The sequence below is a fragment of the Zeus faber genome (genome assembly GCF_960531495.2).
Source record: "Zeus faber genome assembly, chromosome: 1".
Taxonomy (NCBI): domain Eukaryota; kingdom Metazoa; phylum Chordata; class Actinopteri; order Zeiformes; family Zeidae; genus Zeus; species Zeus faber.
In genome coordinates, this window is record NC_137193.1 from 5,876,732 (window position 1) to 5,892,974 (window position 16,243).

At 49.5% G+C, this 16,243-nt stretch overlaps 1 protein-coding gene across 1 annotated transcript; it reads left to right on the plus strand.

The window, feature by feature from the left end:
• Positions 1-6,014: 6,014 nt before the first annotated feature.
• On the plus strand, positions 6,015-15,165 carry LOC307232307 (germ cell-specific gene 1-like protein; the record flags this gene model as incomplete). The annotated part of the gene is made up of 7 exons (XM_080003266.1): positions 6,015-6,210; positions 8,047-8,241; positions 11,646-11,705; positions 12,732-12,890; positions 13,471-13,582; positions 14,301-14,649; positions 15,004-15,165. The coding sequence occupies 7 exons, from the start codon at positions 6,015-6,017 to the stop codon at positions 15,163-15,165; spliced, it is 1,233 nt and encodes a 410-aa protein (XP_079859392.1).
• Positions 15,166-16,243: the final 1,078 nt, after the last annotated feature.

A 16,243-nucleotide genomic window follows, 5' to 3' on the forward strand; every position in this document is an offset into this window, starting at 1 on the left:
CAAGTTACCGTTGTGAGGTCGGGCCTGGCGAATGGTGGATTTGATCGTTGTCGGAGGCATGTGGGCGTACGGTCCGGGTTGCCAGGGAAACGCCGCCCCGCCTCCAATCCGCTCTGCGCAGACAATGTTCCCAATTCCCGTCCACCGCAAATGAGATGACTTTATATATAGACGAATGGGATTTGGAGAGTGCAGTGAGGGGTCTAACTGTCTTCAAAAGGCAGACTGGGGAATTGAGTGATTCCTCCATGGATGTGACACAGCCGTGGTCAGCTGTGTCCCGGCGACGTCTCTGTCTCTACGCAATATTCAAAGTCACCTTGATGAAAGGGGGCCTCGCCTCTGGGTAACAACCCTGCGTCCTCCCATCAAGTCAAGTTCAATTGTAGACGCCTTTATCTCAGTTCCGGTTTTCCGGGCTCATACTTGGCCACACTGGGAGGGTGTCTGGTGGCACCGTCACTTCCCAAAATGCCAGCGGAGGAATGAGAGCGCGCTGATGTACGCGCCCGTAGGACGGATCCCTCTTCCGGGCCGCCCGGGCGGGGAATGGTGCCAAGTGGCCAGAAATATGACAGTCTCCCGGATGAATATATATCTATCGGGACGTGGTCGATGAAATGACATAAAATAAAATTGCTGAAAGAAAGAAATATGGAGCAGGAACAAAAACAGAAATGTCAGCGAGAAAAGCTGAAAATATAAGGAATAAAATGAGATCAGCTGACGGCCCTACCGTGGCGTTTATAACGTTCAACACCCTGTCAGGGTTACAACGTTGTGTGAACCGGTTCATGCAAAGACTATATGTTCATGTTGATGATGTTTCAGGACAGTGTTTATGGGATGGGAATTAGGAAATGTTTTGGAATATAGATTTTGTTTCTCTTTCCAGTCCCCTCCGTCCACAGCAAGCTGGGAGGGGGAGAGGGGAGAGGGGGGCAGGGGTCAGGACTTTACAGCGAGAGAGGGGGCGAGAGAGAGGAGAGGGGGCGAGAGAGAGGAGAGGGGAGGGGAGGGGGCGAGGGAGGAGAGGGGGTGAGTTAGGAGAGGGGGTGAGACTGCAATCGAGACGAAGAAAGAGGACGAGAGGGAGAGGGGAAGAAAGAGAAACCAGGAGGGGGAGAGCGATGGAAATGAAGTATATACGATGGATGGAGAACGAGAGGAAGTAAGGGGACGGCAGTGTGAGAGGGAGAGAGAGGAGGAGGAAAGAGGGATGAATGGACGGAGCGTGGGGTGGAGAAAGAGGAGGAGGAAGAGGAGAGAGGGGGATGAATGGACAGAGGAGGAGGAGGAGAGAGGGATGGACAGACTGACCAGAGGAGGAGAGAGAAAAAGGAGAGAGAAATGAATGGACCGAGGGGAGAGAGAGAGAGAGAGAGAGAGAGAGAGAGAGAGAGAGAGAGAGAGAGAGAGAGAGAGATGAACGGACCGAGCGGAGGAGGAGAGAGAGAGGAGGAGGTGGAGCAGGATGAATGGACCGAGCGGAGAAGGGGGGAGGAGGAGGAGAGGGATGAACAGACTGAGTGGAGGAGGAGAGAGAGAGAAGGAGGAGGAGGAGAGAGGGATGAACGGACCGAGCGGAGGAGGCAAAGGGGAAGAAGTGGACAGATGGACTCGGGAGGATTAGGGGCAGAAATCTGTGCGGGTCTGTGATCGAAACTCCCCCAAGACAGAGAGAGAGGGGGGGGGGAGGGAGAGAGAGAGTGGGGGGGGGGGAGAGGGAGAGAGAGAGAGGGGGAGAGAGAGAGGGGGGGGGGGGAGAGAGAGAGTGGGGGGGGGAGTGGGGGGGGGGGGGGAGAGAGAGGGGGGGGGGGAGAGGGGGGGGGAGGGAGAGCGAGAGAGAGGAAGGAGGGAGCAGCAGAGCGGTGGAGGGAGAGTGAGTCCCATCTTAGGGAGGATGCTCACCTGGGCAAGAGGCCGAGAACGGTGAGTCCACACTCTGTGTTTTCCTGTTGTTTGTTTATTATTATTATTTTTATTTTATTTGAGTAGTTGGATCAACTTTAAACAAAAATACTTCAATTTGCAAAAGCTTATTATATTTTAATAATTGTTATAATATTTAAAATACAATATTGTTATAAAACGTAGTGCGTACATTTAAAATTGAGAAAACCTAAAAACTAAATTATAGTTTTGTCAAATTTAATTTGTTATTATTTTTATTTTTTATTAATATGATGATGATGATGATGATGATTATTATTATTATTATTATTGTTCTTCTTATTATTATTTATTATTATTGTTCTTATTATTGTTATTATTATTGTTGTTGTTGTTATTGTTATTATTATAATTACTATGATTGTTATTATTATTATTATTATTAATCTTATTGTTGTTCTTCTTATTATTATTATTATAATTGTTCTTATTCTTATTATTATTATAATTGTTGTTGTTATTGTTATTATTATAATAACTATGATTGTTATTATTATTATTATTATTATTATTGTTGTTGTTGTTGTTGTTCTTCTTCTTCTTCTTATTATTATTATTATTATTTTTGTTGTTATTGTTATTATTATAATTACCATGATTGTTCTTTTTATTATTATTATTATTACTATTATTATTATTATTATTTTGAGTTGCTCCAATGACTCCAAATGAGGAGGTTTTCAGGTCGTTTCACTGAGAGTTTAAAGACACGACGCTTCACTTTGGCAGGCGCATTCACGTATACGAATGTCTTTACTACAGACCATAAGCATTTACAAAAAATTATAGAGAATAAAAAATAATGACATCAAATATACTTTTTGTTTGAATTTCTTTATTGTATATTTTTTAAATACAATAACGGGTGAAGTCAAAGTAACATGCAAACTAAATTGTCAAAAAAATACAAAACAGAAATAGGGCAATGTGTGGCGAGTATTTAAACCTCTACTTTAAACTCTCTTTCTAAGAGCGGCTTGCTGGCCTGAGGGGCGGCAGACCGTAGCATCGTACGGTTACAGCCTGAGGAGTACTTTAAAGGCGGTGCTCAATGTTGTGTTGGGACCCCCCAGGAGTCCTCCCAGCTGAACTTAAACTTCCCTGTTTGGATCCTAGTTGCACTGTGTTCTCCTGGACTGGAGTCCAAAGCGACCAGCTCAGGTTGGGGATCCCAGAGAGGAAACCTCCAACTGGGATCGCGATGAGGGTGTAGGTTGTGAACCCCTGAAGGCTGGTTTATACATCTTGACCGTTGGTGTTAATCTGCCGCGCTCATGAGGTTCACTGGGGTCGGGGTTAGGGTAAAGCTCTCTGCTTCATTCCGAGGCTCGCGGCGCAAGGTGCGTTAATGCGCGTGTCGCCGTGCGTGCACGTGCTGCAGCGCCGGCGTTGGCACCGGCGATCCCTGTATCCTGCCTGGATTACAGCTGCGGACGCGTGGATTACAGCTGATGCCCAGAACCCATTTGGCAAAGCGGATTAAACTCAGAACTCTGTTGTTCAGTCGTGATAATGGTGAGAAGAAGTCCTTGAATGATGCCTGGAGACAGACAAAGCATCTCCTTTGTAAAACTCAGACCCAAATGTGACAAAGGATAAATGAGCGTTTTGGGTTTGTGATGACGGACATTATGACCATAGATGTGATCTCCAAGAAGGAGAGAATATTTGAGAGTGAAGATTTAACTTCACTGGTTTTAAGCAGATGATAAGGAGGTCATGTATGATGGTGGTGGTGGTGGTGGTGGTGGTGGTGGCGATTCAAGTTTTGGAGAGGCACTCTCTGTTGAGATACTGGCACCGATTTCAAGGAAAATGATCATTTATTTTTGGAAACATTTAATTCTGACTATTCGGCCGAAGTAGAAGGTAGAACTGCCGGTACTGCACCAGTACCCTACTTCGAGCACTGCCTCTTGAGGACAATACTGACAAAATCAAATACCTCAATGTTTTCTGCCGAATACTTCCATATCGATAATTTGACCAAGCAGCTTGAGGCATAGATTCTTCCTATAACGTTCTATGAAGCTCAGAAAACTGCATTTCTCAACGGTAATGCCATTATACATATATAATATACAATATATATAACTAAAACCCAGGGCGACATCGAGTGGCGGTGTTGATGTGTGGATACGTCGCTCCGCCCTTTTGTCGGATCTGGATGGAACTATGAAGACGAACGGTGACATTCCTCTCCCGACTTACCCCGCTTGACTCCCTTTCATCCAGATGTCTCGCTTCCGTCTTCCATCTAGGTGGTCTGCCACAAGCACGGAGCGGGGGCTCAAGTGCGGATTAAAGACGTGCACCTAACCCTGAGAGATTAACACAAGATTACCAAACTCAGGAGGTAGAGATATCGGACTAATCGGAGCGGCCCGTCTGGGGGAGCAGGTCCCGGAGGGAGGTGCGCCCCTCGGAGCGGCACCAACGCAGCCCCGGGGGGGGGGGGGGGGGGGGTGTGAATTAGTTTGCAAAATCCGCAGGAAGATTCGGACGTTGGTCTCCCACGCGAGCAGGAGGGACGAGCTGTCGGCCCTTTTCGACCTAACGACAACGCGAGGCGACAGGGTCATACGACGTCAACCCCTGCGGTAAACCAACATTTCCATGATCAACAGAAGGCAAGGGAATGCTCGACAGGACTGTTTTTTAAAGGCGTGATGACCAGCCACTCCAGTGAGCCTGTGGTTGACTAATACCAAGACCTGTTGGACCACTTTTGAACCAGCGTTGGACCACTAGACTGTTGGACCGTTGCACCGTTGGACCAGCGGACCATTAGACTGCTGGACCATTGGACCATTGGGCTGTTGGACCATTAGACTGTTGGATCATTGTGCTGCTGGACCATTAGACTGTTTGGCCGTTGGACCAGTGGACTATTAGACTGTTGGATCATTGGACCACTGGGCCATTGCACCATTGAGCCGTTGGAACAGTGGACCATTGGGCTGCTGGACTGTTGGACGACTGCGAACGTAGGCGTAAGGAAGGGGAAAGCCCTTGCTCAATTGCAACTTTTGCCCTACCCATCTGTCCCCCCCCGCCTCTCTCTCTCTCATCCACCCATCTCTCTCTCTCTCTGGTTGGTGCTGATTAAATCCCACCAGTTCATCTTCTGCTGCTCTGGCGACCCTTGACCTCTGACACCGCTTGATCACCACGGTGTCACTTCCCTCCCGAATCTCCGCCCCCACCAGCGATCAGTTCACACCGACTCTTTCTTTCATGACCCGTCCTCGCAGCGTCTAAGCACTCAAGCGTCTCTAATACCCCCTCCCGCTGTTTCCCCTCTGTCCACACCGCCTCACTCACAACACACACTCACAACACACACACACAACACATCCACACACGCGCGCATGCACACACACACACACACACACACACACACACACACACACACACACAGATATTGGGCATCTTCTAAATCTCATTCCAGCGGGGGATTCCTTCTGACCCACATCCTGATTGGTCGACAGGAGGTGACGGAGCGTCAGTCAGCTCTGTCCCCCATTGTTGGATTAGAAACAGCTGCCCAGGCAACCCCATTCCACTCCAACTCCCATCCCACTTCCACTCCCACTCCAATCCCACTTCCATTCCTGCTCCCATCCCGCTCCTATCCCACTCCCATCCCACTCCCACTCCCACTGCCACTCCCACTCCAACTCCCATCCCACTCCCACTCCCATCCCCACTCCCACTCCAACTCCCATCCCACTCCCACTCCCACTCCCATCCCCACTCCCACTCAAAGTCCCATCCCACTCCCACTCCCATCCCACTCCATCCCACTCCCATCTCACTCCCACTCCCATCACACTCCCACCGCCATCCCACTTCCATCCCATCCCATCCCGTCCCACTCCCACTCCCACTCTGTCACATCAGTTTGGATTATCCCTTTCTCTCATCCCTTTTTCTCTCCTGCCGTTGAATCACGCCCTCTTAACCTCCCCTGATCTCTCTCTCTCTCTATCTATTCTTTTTTCTCTCTCCGTCCGACTGGCTTCCCTCTCCGCCCCCAGTCTCCAACCGAACCGGCCAAGATGCTGGAGAAAATGTCACGGCGCAGCCGCTCGCTGCTGTCGCTGTCCCTCACGTCCTTGGCCCTCACGCTGTCTGTCTCGGCCTTCTGCACCTCCTACTGGTGCGAGGGCACCCACAAGGTGGTCAAGCCCCTCTGCCTGTCCCCCGTCAAGCTGAAGAACTGTGGGCAGAACAACAGCCAGCCCTACACCACAGGTAGGCAACATGACCTCCACACACACACACACACACACACACACACACACACACACACACACACACACAACTGCCAAAGTCTCATTAATGGATGTCACATGTTGCTGCCAATTGATATCAACAAATTAAACTGATCAACTAAATCACTATTGATTCATCAGTAGAGTTAGAGTAGAGGCGGAGTAAAGGGATGTAGAGTAGAGTTAGAGTAGTGATGGAGTAAAGAGAGGTAGAGTAGAGTTAAGAGTAGAGGCAGAGTAAAGGGAGGTAGAGTAGAGTTAGAGTAGAGGCAGAGTAAAGGGAGGTAGAGTAGAGTTAGAGTAGAGGTGGAGTAAAGGGAGGTACAGTAGAGTTAGAGCAGTGATGGAGTAAATAAAGGGAGGTAGAGTAGAATTAGAGCAGTGGTGGAGACAGTAATTGAAAGCCACACTTGAGTAAAAGTAGAGCTATGTCTTAGAAACTACTGTGTTTAAAGTCAGTCACTCATTAGAATACTACTTGAGTAAAGCCTTCAAGTAGCTGATATTAAAGGTACTTGAGTATCAAAAGACAAAGCCAGGCTTTTCTTTCACTATGAGCTTTTTACTCTGCTTTCCAATATTCCCATATCTTTGGGTCAGCATAGGAGGCAGCTCATTTGGTCAGACGCGTCTTTGACTCCAACTTAGCAAAACATTCGTAGTAAATATGGTGCTGGTCTCCATCGGTCGTAGCAGGGCCAGGCGGGGCAGCATCACCGCTGGAGGAGGCCTGTCGCCGCGGCGTGGCCCTCCAACATGCCGCCCCAGCTGTGGCTCTCTGGGACACGACCGCGACGCCGCAAAAACGAAAACCGAGCCCGGCGAGGTCGACGGGCTGGCGACCCCTGCCGCCCGCCAGCCCACGGAACGCCCGCTTGGGAAGCAGCCCCGCTCCACCTGTCCCTCTATCCATCTATCTACAGTCATTTATTTATCCACTTATTGAAACCTCGATTCAAATCATTTCACACGCTCCAGATGATCCGGGTTTTTCGCGCTAATCTCAGATCTCCGCCTTCACCCGACCACGTTGTCTCCGCCGCTCGCCTTGTCCCCCGGCCTTAAGCCCATTTGTCCATCGTGTCGTAGACGATATTTCTGCTCGTATTAAAAAGGCAGATTACCTAAAGAACGGCATCAACGCGGGGGATTGTGTTACAGGCCGCGACCCTTCCTGATCCGCCGGGCTCAACCGGTCCCGATCCCTCCCCGTCGCGGGGCGGGGCCGCAGGGCGGGATCGCGGGGCGGGGTCGCGGGTTCACCTCAGCACCTCAGTTCCTTGGAGGAGCAACACGACAACAAGCGTCTTCGCCTTTCCTGATCTTTCCCCATGGGTTCACTTCTCTCTTCTCTCCTCCAATCACTCATCGCCCACTCGACTTCTCCGTCAGCCCCGCCGTCACAGACGCCAACCGTCCTTTCCCTTCCTTTCTTCTCTTCTTTGCTCTCCTAAAGTTACTCCACCTCTCCTTTTCTCCTCTCCACACTCCCTTTCCTCTTCCTTGAAAGAGGGATTTAATCCCCTGACTTGGGTAAAATGGAGTCGGGGGCGACGAGGGGGCGTGTCTCCACCTGTGACCACACCCCTTTGAAATCAACCAACTATGCGCGGAGAAATATGGACCTCCCTTATGACATAGACCCTAAAAGTACTCATCCATGTCATCACCCTCCCGCTGTGCTGATTCCAACCAGCAGATGGCGCTGCTGAGCCACCCCTACTATGTGCAATGCCAATTTGATCCCATTTGTAAAGGAACATTCTGATCAGGATGGACGCGTACCCCCGCTCCCGGACCTCTCTCCTCTCCACAGAGACCCCCACGCCGGACCCCAAGATCCCCACAACCAACGTGACGCTGTCCCCGCTGCAGAGGGAGGAGCTGGCCCGGCTCCGGAGGAAGCAGCTGGCCAACGCCGTGCACTACATCTGGGAGACGGGCGAGGACAAGTACATGCTGCGCTACTTCCACACCGGCTTCTGGCTGTCCTGCGAGAAGCACAATGAAGGTTGGTGTCAACGGCGTACGTCAAGAAGCTACATTGGCCCCTCCCATTTTTTTCCCCCATGATGCCCCAATCGCAGTTGGGCAGCCGTTACCTCGATTGCCTTTTGCATTTTGGGGCATATGCAGACGGCAGGCTAATCTTTCGACATTTTGCCGGATGAGCTCGGTGACCCAGCAACAGCAACCAGGGTCGGGTATCAGTAATCGCTATCATACCCATCGACACCCTCTGGGACCGAGGTTTTTTTTACCGTGGTGCCGTGGTCATAACAATAAACAACATGTGAATGTACCACAATAAAACACCTCCAGAAACACAAATTAGAAAACATGAATTAACTCATCCCTGAAAATGCTCCTATCGACAGTGCGGTGCTGTCAAGTCAGGGATGGAATCAATAGAAGACCATTTAAAAGCATCGCTTGAAAAAATCTTGTAAGTAATATTTCAGACTTTCTGTCTCTTCCAGCTTTAAAAGCCGTTTCAATAGGCGTTGCACCAATCTTTTGACTCGAGTATTCATGCAAGGTTCTACAAGTCTGGCTTCAGGAACCTGCGTCACTCCTTCACCGTACATTGCTGGTCTGTTGCTCTTCGAAGAGGTACTCTGGCATGAGGACGTGCAAGACACGTGTCACATCCTTTGCAGCTCCAGCGGAAAACTTCAGACAACTCAACCTGTGGAAAAAAATGGGTTAGATGGTTTGTTACCTTTAAGGCTAATCCACTCCCATACAAGTCAGATCAGGGTGAAAGTATTGATTGGAGGTAGCGTGAAACACCATGTACTGCTTCTCGCATAAAAGGAGGACGATCGCATAGAGGCACACAAGGAAAGGAGAATGGGTTGAAGTTATTTGGGGCAAAGCCCCGTAAAACGATCTCAAACAATTTGCAAACCTCAGCGTCAACGCCCAAGCCGAACTTCCAAGACAAAGACTAACGGGCTTAACGGGATCATGTAATTGATGTTTCCGCTGGAGAGAGCAGCCCCCGGGGCGTTGGACGCCGCCTCCATCTGAGTCATGCGACGGCCAAGACCGCTTCTCCTCTGGAGAAAAGGGAAACGGCAGAGCTCCCCCGTGGTTGCTCTGATTTTTCCAGACACATTTTGGCCTCGGGTGTCTAATTGAATTTGATGTTACTCTGCATCGGAGTTTGTTCAGTCAGAAAAAGGTAAACTAGATAAAGCACAAGTTTAACAGTCAAGTGACTACTCCTACCGTTCAATTCATTGTCAACTTAAAAGGGATTTCATCCGATACTTCCAAAATATTGTGACTTTGCCCTCGAGAAAATCCATTGATTTTCTTTTTTTTAGGCGATGATGCATCTTTTTGGGGTCAACGTTTCATTTTGGCCGTAGCTCCCTGGACCAGGGGTACGTGATGAAACTCTGGACCAAACTCTTACGTCTCTTTTCTCTTATTTTCTGTGACAGAAACAACATGGCCGACCGGTTGCACTGCTGAAAGCCAGCGCCCTGAATTGTCTGGTACAAAGAAGCCCAATTTTCGAATAATAAAATAATGACGCTCTCGGTTTGTTTTGGTCATGTTCTGATAGACTACCGCTGCCTCTAGTGGTCGTGAGGAACAAAGCAGCTGCTTCCATTCCAGTTCATGGGATTTGTGAAGTACAGAAAATAAGTTCAGGTTTTGGGAGGTACTAAATCATCGTCTATTCGACATATTGCAGTTTTAGGATAACGCTCTGACCTAGACAGAGTGAGAGGCCAGACAGATGAATAAATGCTTTCCACTCTATTTTCGGCCAAATTTTAATCAACGCTGGACCAAAATACTTTAGCTTAAGGCAATATGCCATGTCTTGTTCGTGGTCAAATATTAACCCTTAATTGTGAGTACTAAAATTATTCCACCTTGAATCAACATGTGTATCTATTCAAATACTTTATCACGACAGAACACAGTGAGCGGTGATTCAGGGCGTTTCAGTTTTTCTCGGTTGCTTGAGCACATTTGTCCCAGCAGGATTCACTTTTTCGACAAACAATTAACACACAGGCCAAAACTTTAACCCGTCGGCCAAAATTTAAATTGTTTCTTGCAAAATGCACCAAAACTGAAAACACGACACACAACACACACAATCAACTACCTGCATCGAAACATACAGTACAGTACAACTTGTCAGCTCATGAAAAGCTATTGCAGTCGATCTTTACACAATGGCCCAAGAAATACAAGTACAACTATCAATACAGGCCAGAAAACATATCAGTATGGGCTGCGTCCTTTTCTCATAAAATTATTTGGCCAAAGATGACCGGTGCCGAAACAATGTGACTCATGAGCATGAATGTCCAGAAACAAAAAAGGCTTTATTATATGTTTCCAAATTCGGAGACCTTTACAAAACCTTTATCCTTCAAAAACCCAGTGGCGCTGTGTGCACAGATAACACAACTAAAGAAGAAACCCAGCAAGCTGACAAATCACTGCCGAAACAAAGCAAATAGGCAAAACAAAGTCTTCATACACCACATTCCCTCCATGGGTTCTACGGGCCCGCCCCTCCTCCGTCCTTGCCCCCTGCCTCTTCAATGGGTCCGTTCTTGAAACCGACAACCAACAGAGGTGCGCGCCTCAACGCCTGCGTAGGGATTGATTGCTGATGGAACAATTGTGCAAAAATGTTTTGTACACGTGCAGAAGAGGTTCACACTCAAGAGAGTAAGTTGTTTCAGCTGTGACCAAATGTTCATTTATTTTGACATGAGTTTTGCGTCTTCTATAGGGACATGTTATATCCTGTCTAAAATATATAATAGTTTCCTTATTATATCAACCTTGTCTTAAGAAAATCATGTTTTATTCTTGATGGCAGGGAGACGTACCACACTACCCAAAATCCCAAGTGTAACAGCAATGTCTGTGATTGGTGGAGCTCGCTGTTACCATGGAAATGTTAACCGCACTGGCTGATGGGTACACAGCCGCGCAAACACTGACGTTTGCATCCAGTCAAATTGTATCTATGAATGAAATTCATATTGATATTGATATTCTCGCCCAAACTTGAATTTAAGAGACCGTTCAGAAACAAAAAAGAGAAACCAGCTTTTATTTTGTGCGAGTCAGAAATTTAAACCCATGCAATGGAGTTCTCCATCAAACGAAACAGAAAAGTCCCTTTTTTTTTCTTTTTTTTTTCATTTGCCTGTTTGGGCGCCATATTATTTAATATTTTTTTGGGGGGGTAAAATTGTAAAAAAAAAAAAAAAAAAAAAAAGCAAATGTCTTAGTCAAAATGTGTAGCTCTGACCTGCGCTGAACCCCACTCTGAGATTCTGAAGTTAAGACAAGCCCAGATAAGAATTCCTCCCGGGAGGGAGATGCCGGGAACATCTCATGGCAGCCTCTCTCCTTCTGCTTCCACAGGCGAGGACCAGGAGGAGAAGTGTCGCAGCTTCATCGAGCTGACGCCAGGGGAGACGCAAGGTCGGTGAAGCCAAAGAGAACATGACGTCACACGTTTTTACATCCGCTCTGCTCAGCTCCTCCAGCGGAAGGACGAGTCGCCGAGCGCTGCTGCCTTTTGTTGACTGTTCACTCCTTCCTTGCTTCCTTCCAACCTCTCCTCCCTCCTCCCGTCCCCCCATCTCCCTCTCCCTCCCTCTTCTCCCTCCCTCCATCCCTCCCTCCCTTCCCCATCTCTTTCCTTCCTTCCACCCTCCCCTGCTCCCTCCCCTGTCCCCCCCACCTCCTTCCCTACCTCTCTTCCTCCCTTCTCACCCTCCTCCCTCCCTCCTCCCTCACTGCCATCCTTCCCTTCCTCCCGCCCACAACCCCCCCTTCCCCATCTCTGTCCCTCCCCCTTCCTCCCTCCCTTCCTTCCCTCCTTCCTTCCGAGCTCTCATCCCCCCTCCCCCTGTCCCCGCCCCTCTCTCCCCTCCTCCCTCCCTTCCTCCCTCCCGCCATCCCTCACTTCCCCCATCGCTGTCCCTCCTTCCTTCCTTCCTTCCTCCCTCCCCCCTTCCATACCCTCCTCCCCTCCGTCCCATCCCTCCCTTCCTTTATCTCCATCCCTCCCCATTCCTTCCTTCCTTCCATCCAACCTCTTGTCCCTCCTCTCCTCCCGCCTCCTGTCCCCCCATCCCCCTCTCTTCTCCCTCCCTTCCCCACTCTCCGTCCCTCCGCCCTCCCTCCCTTCCTACTTTCATTCCTTCCTTCCACCCTCCCATCACTCCTCTGCTCTCTCCCCCTCTCCCCCACCTCCCTCCCCTTCTCCCTCCCTTCCCCATCTCCGTCCCTCCCCCTTCCTACCTTCCTTCCTTCCGAGCTCTCATCCCCCCTCTCCCCACTCCCCCTGTCCCTGCACCTCCCTCCCATCCCACCCTTCCTCCCTCCCACCATCCATCTCTGTCCATCCCCCATTCCTTCCTTCCTTCCTTCCTTCCTTCCTTCCTTCCTTCCTTCCTTCCTTCCTTCCTTCCTTCCTTCCTTCTCTTTGACCCCTCCCTCCAGGTGTGCTGTGGCTCTCGGTGGTCAGTGAGTTCATGTACATTGGTCTGCTGGCGATGGGTTTCCTGCTCATGTGGGTGGAGTCCATCTGTCTCTGTGCGAAGAGGGAGATGAACGCGCTGAAGATCAACGCCTTCGCCGCCATGTGCACCGTGCTCTCAGGTGCGCCTCCGCTACTTCTCCACCCTTAACCCCTCGCCGCTCACTCAAGCAAATCAACACGTCCCTGAGCCTCGACACAGTCCACAGCCCAAAGCAGCATCAGCTGTGGTGGCCTTTTCGAAACTGCATTCTCTCTTCACCTCTCGAAAGTTTGCCCGTAACTCATTTTGGTCCTTTGTTGGCGTGGAAAGAGGCGGAGGAGAGCTGATGGCGGAGCGGGCTCCCAGGATGTTGGAATGCATCGAGCGGAGCTGACTTCTGGAGCCGAAAAAAATGATCAGACGTACAGCTGAGATTGTGCTGTATAAGATTCTACGTATTTTTAAGTAAAGTAAAGCTACGTTCGGGGTAAGACCCCGAATGGATATGCACCTGCAAAAGTGAATCCATATAACAAAATGGCTCCAGAGGGTTTTAGACGGATTTCGTGCTTTCACTTGTTCGGGGTTCAAAAATATGAACGTTTAAGATCTGGCTTTTATGAACATCTATGAGTTACAGGGCAAAAGATAGAACCAGGACATCCAAATATTACATTGTTTGATCTGTCTGTCTGTCTGTCTGTCTGTCATCCGTCCAGGTATGATGGGCATGATGGCCCACATGATGTACACCACCGTGTTCCAGATGACCGTCAGCATCGGCCCTAAGGACTGGAGGCCTCAGACCTGGGACTACGGATGGTCGTTCGCGTGAGTTTCTGCCGTGGATATTCCTCGTGGCCTAACGATGCCAGCCGTCGCCAAAATAATAAAACAAAGCCTGTCTTCTTAAAGGGCTCGTCCACAGCCCCCCGGTGGTCTGCGCAGGCACTGCAGTCTTTTAATATGAATAATTCAAAAACATCCAAATATAACACATTTTACGCACTGGGTTGGAGCCAGAAAATGATATTGGCCCCTATCCCCTCCCCTCAACAACACTGGCCCCCAGTTTGCTTCTTATGCTGCCGTCCAACGAGGTCGGAACTCTGAAGAATTGGATCCCTGACTGGGAAAGGTGGGGCGGATGGCTTTGGCCCGAGTTTGTCAAGATAACAGATCTAACAGATCAGTGGCAGCAAGCTTGGGTTTTTATCCTAAAACACATCTCCCTTCGGTCTTCGCTCCTGTGCAGATGCTGGTAGAACTCACAGAATTTTACAAACAAACACAAAGTGTACAGCAGCCCTCCGTGTTTTCTCGAATTGTGGCAGTGGAACACATTTATCTGCGGAGGGCTGACTACTGCATGCCGACAACTGGGAATTACCGATTTCTGAGTTCTACTTGAACGCAGCATTAGTCAAGATGGCAGTCCCTGGGTATTATATATACAGTATGTAGATGGTAGGTTATATTTTAATAGCAGATATCAGATGTTCCTCTTTTTCGGAAAAACCCCAACACCCTGTTTCTCACCCCCACCCAGTATGGCCTGGCTGTCCTTCAGCTGCTGCATGGCGGCCGCTGTGGCAACGCTCAACTCCTACACCAAGACCCTCATTGAGATGAAGCACCGCGCCCGTGTCCGGCTGGAAGAGGCCCACGCCGCCACGCATGCCCCCTCCTACGAGGACGTGGTGCGGGCAAGCGCCGTGGCCGCGGGCGGAGGGGGGGTCTACTCCGTCAGCCAGCTGATCCAGCTCGGCCAGCAGGGGGTGCTCATAGACCCCCTGTGGCCCCGAGGAGTGGGCCCCGCCGTGGGACCTCTGGCCTGCTGTGCCGGGGGGGCGCTTCTGGTCGGAGGAGGAGGGGGAGACATCGGCGTTGGAGGAGTTGTGGGCGGAGTAGGAGGGATTGCGGGTGGAGTTATGGGAGGGGTCAGCGGAATGTGCGGAGGTATGGGAGGGGTCAGCGGAATGGGCGGGGGTATTGGAGGGGTCAGCGGAATGGGTATGGGAGTCGTCAGCGGAATGGGTGGAGTTATGGGAGGGGTCAGCGGAATGAGCGGGGGTATTGGAGGGGTCAGCAGGATGGGTATGGGAGTGATCAGTGGAATGGGTGGAGCTATGGGAGGGAGTGCTGGAACGGGTGGGGCTATAGGGGGGGTCGGCGCCCCGGGGGTCGGCGGTGCAGGCGGAGCAGTGGGTGGGGTCAACGGGATGGGCGGAGCCGTGGGTGGAGTCGGGATGGGGGGCATGGGGTGCATGGGATCACGGGGGGGGAGGTTCGTGGACTCCAACGGGGTGGTGGTGGTGGAGGGCTGTGGGACGGCCGGCTGCGAGGACTGTGAGAGGGAGATGGACGAGATGGACTACGCCCTGCAGGAGGAGAGAGAGGACTCACTGTGCTGAGTGTGTGTGTGTGTGTGTGTGTGTGTGTGTGTGTGTGTGTGTGTGTGTGTGTGTGTGTGTGGCTCCTTCCTGTGTGGAGTTTGCATGTTGTTCTCCTTGTGTTTGTGTGGGTTTCCTCCAGGTGATCCGGTTTCCTCCCACCGTCAAGGACATGTATCTGAGGGGTTAATACTCCTGCCGGTGCCCCTGAGCAAGGCACTGGAGCTGGAGTCAGTCCCCCGTGTGCTGTCCTAGGGCTTCCCACTGCTCCTCGGGTGTGTAGGATGGGTTCAATGCAAGGGGCACGTTTTGTTTCGATGTATGTGAGTGCTGAGAAATGACGATGAAGAGATGTTCATCCCAGTCTTAAACTTAAATAAGAAGAAGTTAGTGTTAATAAGTCAGCACAGATTTTGTGTTTTTGGTTAAGTTGACTCAATTTGAACTAATCCGGTCTGATAACAATTTATTGAAAACATTTCTGACGGACGTGTTCACCGTGTTTACTGTGTAGCATCTTGCTTTGACCGTTTGACGAGGCTGAGTTATGTCTGTTTGGTCGCTTCATTTGAGTGTGTTCCAATAAAACTCTTTGAGGCTCTTAAGGTTTCGATGCTTGGAAAAACTGAAATGGTCTCAATTTCCTCTAAACTTGATCTGACAAAACCATGCAGTTAAACCCACGTCGGCATGTCAACCAAAAGAGGAAGTACTGTGTTTGTGGTAATACGGTGAGCGGCTGTGTATTATTTCTGGAAAACAAATCATCTCTTAACATTTACTTTGTATAGTGGGCACTTCAGGAATTCATAAAATGTATATTTTATTGTACACATCAATATATTTTCAATATATAATTTTGCATCAACAAAGCAGGGTTTTACTTTTTTCCCAACCAAATCAATACATCAGTGTAAAAATATCTTTAAAAGCAGCAGCGTAAACTGTGGGTTCTCTCTGCTCCTTGACTGTATTTTATAATATTTTATATAAATTGATATTTTATCACAATATATATACAATTCAATATTCAATATGTACAATACATAGAATGTAATCATATTCAAATTCAACTGAGCATCACTGTCGTCATAGCAAC